Source organism: Furipterus horrens, unplaced genomic scaffold, assembly GCF_987537825.1.
Source record: "Furipterus horrens unplaced genomic scaffold, mFurHor1.1.pri manual_scaffold_5, whole genome shotgun sequence".
In the NCBI taxonomy this organism is placed as follows: domain Eukaryota; kingdom Metazoa; phylum Chordata; class Mammalia; order Chiroptera; family Furipteridae; genus Furipterus; species Furipterus horrens.
The window spans coordinates 178,998,644-179,004,643 of NW_028327175.1; the positions used below are offsets into that span (position 1 = coordinate 178,998,644).

The 6,000-nt window shown below is 51.0% G+C and overlaps 1 protein-coding gene across 4 annotated transcripts in view; it reads right to left on the minus strand.

Moving 5' to 3' along the window:
* OGDHL (oxoglutarate dehydrogenase L) overlaps positions 1 to 5,748 on the minus strand; it is a 29,779-nt gene extending 24,031 nt beyond the window's left edge. Inside the window, exons 1-3 of one of the 4 annotated variants that reach the window (XM_090278362.1) lie at positions 5,720 to 5,748; positions 3,340 to 3,409; positions 1,630 to 1,834 (exon numbers count right to left, since the gene is read on the minus strand). In XM_090278362.1, the coding sequence (XP_090134488.1) occupies positions 1,630 to 1,833 (204 nt within the window). In that variant the 5' untranslated portion in view covers position 1,834; positions 3,340 to 3,409; positions 5,720 to 5,748. Of the gene's footprint in view, positions 1 to 1,629; positions 1,835 to 3,339; positions 3,410 to 5,404; positions 5,423 to 5,627 lie in introns of those variants that run through there. The other 3 variants (XM_090278361.1, XM_090278364.1, XM_090278365.1) reach the window with 3 other exon arrangements.
* Between the last annotated feature and the right edge of the window lie 252 nt (positions 5,749 to 6,000).

The following is a 6,000-nucleotide window of genomic DNA, read 5'->3' on the forward strand; positions in this document are numbered from 1 at the left end:
TCTACAGATGTACTTGCACAGGTGTGCCTAGGTGTATGTACATGGTTGATCCTTCTCTGCAGAACTATTTATAAAAATGACAATACGAAAGCAATCTAAGTGGTGATCAACAGGGAAATGATTAAATAAATGATGACACATTTAGATTCTGGAAGATTATGCTGTCTTTACAAAAAATAAGGCGCATTTATTAATGTGGATGTGGATTATCACCACAATGTGTTGTAAAGTAAATACAGCAGAAGAGGCTGTATGGTTCGCTACTATTTGTGTAGAAGCAAAAAGCAGATGTGCATGTGGACAAGCACCTCCATGTTCTGGCACAGCACTTCTCTATCTTTTTCACCTCTTGGCACACATAAACTAATTATTAAACGTCTATGCACATCAACAAAATATATATTTTTTGCTGATCTTACCCAAAAAATAGGTATAATTATGATTCATTCACACCAGATGGCTATTGTTGTATTGGCTGCTGTCATTTTTTATTTGGGAATTTAAAGGAAAAGAGGTCAGTGCCCCTGACTAAATAGTCAGGTATTGCATGTTTTAAAAATTCTTGTGACATTCTGGTTGAAAATCACTATTCTAGCAGAACATACAAAAAGCCTTTCCTCTCACCCCGTACTGGTGGGAGAACAAGGTAGTACAATCCCTGTGGAAAGCAATTTGGTAAAACCCATCAATATTACATATATAGATATCTTTGACCCAACAATTACATCTTGGGATATTTCTTCTACAGATAGCTGCATGCATGCAAGATGAGGAATATACAAGATTATGCACTGTGGCACTGATCATGACAACCAGAGGATGGAATTGAGCTGGATGTCATCCATTTCCACATCCACATGTGGCACATCCATACAATGAACTATTACACAGTTGGATAAAAGAACAATGAGCCTCTTGATGTACTGACCTGGAAAGAGCTTGGAAATGTATGCTAAGTGTAAAAAGCCTGGAGCAAAACAGTATATGTTATATGTTACTTTACATAGAAGAAATCTAGAATTATGTTTGCAATAAGTTTACCTGAAGAAATTCTCTGAAAGGACACAGAAGAATCTAAGAATAAATTGAGACAGATGGGTAGGAGTTGAGCAGATAGATGGACTGGGAGGGAGCCTTTTTACTGTCTAACCTTATACTTCTTGTTTTTAGATCATGTGAGTGTGAGTAAAGAGGAGGAAGAGAAACTTCACTTTTTACTTTCCTCTTTTCATGTTTTGTTGTTGTTGTTTTACCATCAGCAGGGATTTATTTTGTCAGCTCAAAACATACTTAAACACTTATGCACCTAACTACATAACAAGGTGCCATCTGGAGACAGCACAGCATGACAAAGGGGTAGAGGCAGGCCTCAGACCAGGTGTGGATAAGCAGGGCATTGCCAGGGCTTCTCAGACCAGCCCACCACCCACTATATGGTTCAGCAACGGGAAAGCAACACTTTTCTCATCTAATATGAGGACAAGATCCTTTCACATACAGGGATGATAAAGGATTGAAAGACAAAGAAATGTGCCCAAGATCACACAATTGACAAGCTGCTTCTCCCCACTCCCCTCTATGGCCCCAAAAGCTTCCCTCCCACAGAGCAAGCCGGGTTGGGGTGCCAACCTTGTGGACACTCTGAGGGTTTTCCAACCAGGCGAAGTACATCTCCTCCATGTAACTGGAGCTGCCTCCACCTCTGCGGCTCGGATAGCTGGCCCGTGGCCCAGACGACCTGCTGCACCAGCTGAACATCTGGATGTCATGTGGTACCAGAAACCTGAAGGCCTGTGCTCCTAGCCGGGATGGCAGCAACCTCAGCTGACTCATTCTGGACACAGGGAGAGGCATAAACCAGGACAAAGACAAAGGGAGGCTCTGGCAGCCATTCCTTCACTCATCTGGCATTTGTCAGTCCTACCAGGCAGGTGGCAGAAGAAAAGGAGACAATCTGCCAGTCTTCCTGGATTCACTGCCTAGTGGGAGATCCAAGCACAATAAACTCCACCAATAGCTTTCAGCCTCCCTGGGCCCCTGTCCTGCTGTGCCCCACCCACCCCAGCCTGTGCTCCCACCCTGCTGTTCCCCAAAGCCTGGGGCAAAAACAAATATAATCAAGCCCAGCATCAGGCAGCACCCAACCTAGGCTCTAGAGACCATTGGAGGGTCACAGGGCACATGCATGCAGAATCCCCAGTAAGGAGTAGGCCACTCAGCTGGCCAGCCTGGAATTTGAGCAGGAGATGTACCCAGGGGCTGAGTGTGCCATGCCTGGTCAGGAAAAAAACAGGAAAGGGGTCTGGCTGAGATGCACTATTTCAAGAGGCCCATGGCACAGCTGGGTCTCCAGTCATTTTGACCAAAAGTGACCAGTGATTTCTTTTAACCACAGTTCTGACCCAGAGCACCCTTCCTGGCCAGAAGGCCAATGACATTGACCTGAATTGCCCTACTTCACAGCAGGGAGGACTGAGGTTCAGAGAAGGGAATAGCACTGGGGAACCAATACAGGTAGACCAGAAGGCAGGCCCCATGCCAGTCTCTCATCTGGAGCCACTCTTTGACTCCTGTACCCTTCCCAAAGCCTACACTCAGCACCAATGCTTCTCAAAGTATTTAACAGTTCAGGGGGTATAGACAGGCTGGAAGTCCACCCAGATTGGAAGGAACAAGAACCCGCAGCTCATCTCACCCCCAGTAGGTCACCTGCCCATTTCCAGGGAAAATTCCTGAGTAATGGTGAGAAGGGTTGTTCTACCCTCCAGAGGACAGGAGTTCTAAGGGTCTCCTCCAATCCTGATGAGCCCACAGGAATCCCTATCAAGGCAAGCTGAGGGCAGACAGAGCCCAATGAGGCTCTTGCAGCCCAAACTCTGACATGTCATGCCACACAGGACCTCTGTTCCCCCACCTCCACAACTGTGAGCAGAGCCCCCTCCTCTGTCCCAGCCCAACACTGCCTAGACATAGAACAGTTCCCCTTGGATACTTACTAATGCTCTGCTGCCCAGAGAATCCCAGCCTGTGAGTAGGGTCCAGTAACAGAGCTACTCCACCAGAAATAATGCAAATAGGAGGGGCCTGCTTCCCTTTGTATAGCTCAGTCCAGAAAATGTGCTTTCTGGGGCATAACTGGTTCCCAGGTCCTGCCTGGGCCTGGCCCTGAGCCAAGAGGCCTTCAGTCTGGTGTGCTCAACCAACAGGGCCCCTCTCCTATTTCATCAGCTCAACCAAGTCACCAGAACCATCTCACAGGGTCCTTCTACAAGGAGTCATGTCCCAAGGCATGGTACAGCCCTCCCAGCCTGTATTCTTCATCTCTCCCTCCAAACTTACATGAGCCAATGAGAAGGGGAGAAGATTTCAAGCAAAGGAAAGTGGGCTCCTCAGGCTACCAGCAGCAAGTCTAAACAGAGGGGAAAAACAGCAAAAAAACATTCTGGTGCAGAAAGGAAGGAATGGGGTCAACCGGAAACTGAGCACCAAGTGCCCCAAACTTTCTCCCCAAATGCTCAGCTCTAGAAGTTTCTGACCACATGCTCAGCCCCACTAACCACAGAGGCCAGGCCCTGCAGTGAGGGCCACTAGGGGCTGGCTCTTCCTGGAGCAGCACCTCTCCAAGTGCAGAGTGGGGGCTTGAGTCATGGCATCCTAACCCCTGCTCTACTTCTGACCACTCCTGAGGCCTCAGGGCTGCCCTGGCCCAGAGAGCCACTGGCCTAGGAGCTACTAGCCTGGGATATCAGAAGAACCTAAACAACACATGAAGCTCTATCATCTGAAACCAGAGAGCAAGATCATCCATCATGGGAATAAAATAAGAGCACACAGTGAGCACTGATTCTGGGGCAGGCATTGCTCATTTAACCCTCTCAACAATCTCATGAGATGGGTGCTAGGATTAGCCTCACTTGATAAACAGGGAAACTGAAGCATGAAGAGGCTTAGCTGGTGAGTGATAGGGCTCTGTGTGGTTCCAGAGCCTGTGCCCCCCTCACTGAGGAGTCAAGATACAAACCCAGATTTTGTTTGGACAATGCATTTTCCAAAGGCTGAAGCCAGATCTGCTCTCTCTGCCATCCCTGACCCCTACCCCCACAGGGGAGTGGGAGAGTTCAAGGGGACAGTGACAAAGCCTGGTTGTACCCAACTTGGCTTGGTGCAGGAACACTGTGTTTTACAAACAACCAACGGTCTGGGCCAGCCACTGGGCACTACTGTGGCCTTCACCCAGTCTGGCAGGAGGGCAGTCAGCCAGTCACCTCTGCCCTATCCCAGCAGGGCTTGAGGACCCAGGAGCCCTGGAGTGTTGGAGACAAAGCCAACCTCAGTATGTGGAGCCAGAGTTCCTACACAGGCAAAGGCAGCAGCGAAGAGTCAGTCAGCTACCTTGCATATCCCCTACCAGTCCAACTCCCAGTACACTACCAGGCAGGTTGCTCTGGGCAGCTCTTGGGGTGGAAGGAGTCTCTTTTTTAAGGAAAAGGTCAGTATGATCCCCACCCCTATCTTCGGAACAATCACTACTGCAGACATCCCCAGTCACTAATCCTTCCACACATAAAGCCCTGTCCCCACTGCTCTGGTGAGGACTGTTCCGCAATCCGCCCACTGTAGATATCAGTTAACAGATCCCAAGAGAGGAATGGGCCTTCCGCAAGACCTTGAACCTGAGCGGCATTGAGCCTGGACTCACATCCTGAGACTTGAGTGAGCTTTTCTCAGGCATAAACCCCATCTCTAGTTTATTGAACTGAAGAAAAAACCCTGGAAGCAGACTCCAAGGTGGGAAGCTGGATAGGGTGTGCTTATTTACATGGCAGAGGTGAAGGGCCTGAGCTAAAGCCCAGAGATGGGCAAAGTACAAAAGCAGATGGGGCCCGTTCCAATGCACTGAGGCATGTGTGGGGAAGAGCCGGGAGGGCGGTTCATGGAGGAATGTCAGAGTGGGGCCTTTGGGGTCCCATTAACGCCCATTGCACCCTGCAGGGAATTCTGAGTAAACCCATGCCCCTCCTTCCACATCTCCCTGGTGGTGGTTGAATCACTTCCCAGGCTGGCTGTGACATCAGGCCAGTCTTGCCTCTCTCAGGGCCTCCATTTCCCCAACTGTGAGAGGAGACAGTGATTAAAGCCCTCTGTAAGGGCTCTGCCAACTTTGAAGCCAACTCCGGTCCCGCCAGGCACAAAACGTGGGCCTCTCCCCACCTCTCCGTAGCTCCAGGCCCTTGAAGGGGAAAGTAGCAGCAAGCCCTGCCCTATAACACAAAAGCCAGCATGGGCAGTCTGGGCAGTCTGGGCAGTCTGTAGTCTTTAAGCTGAAGACCCCCAGCTGATGCCTGAAACCCCATCGTTAGCGCGTCACTCCTTTACCCAAAATAGTGCACTCGCAGGGTCTCACCTGCGCGGAGGGCTGCGAGTCTTAAGGGTGGCCTTGAGGAGCCAAGGGCGCAGCCAACGTCATGCTCATTCCCTCCCCTCCCCTCTACCCCGCAGGGCCCTGGCTCCAGACTGCAGGCAGCAGCTCCCCAGGATTCGGGAAGGTGGAGCAGAGGAGCCGCCGCCAAGACTGGGGGGGTGGGGGGGCACGCAAGGACCCGGCGGGAAGGGGCTGCCGCGCTCACCCGGCCGGCAGGGCTCCGCACGGCAGAGTGGTCCGGAGACTGCAGATCAAGAGGGTGAGCGCAGGGCCTGCATGGCGCGCTTTGCCAATTACCTGGGTCAAGTGACGCTGCGGCACAGGCGATCAGCATGCGGGTGCGCGCTGGAGACTCCCCGGCGCGGTGACGTCTGTATGGGCGCTACCCACCCCCCTGCTGGCCCTGTCCGCGGTGCTGACAGCCCAAGCCCAAGCCCAAGCCCAAGCCCACTGGGGTCCGGAAGAGATATCCTGCAAACTGCAGGGTTTGGCAATCCCAAACGGCTGACTGCTGAGTTCCAGAAACCCAGTGTCCTTTTCCAAACACTAAGGAGCGTGTACCAGAAAATAAGCAGACG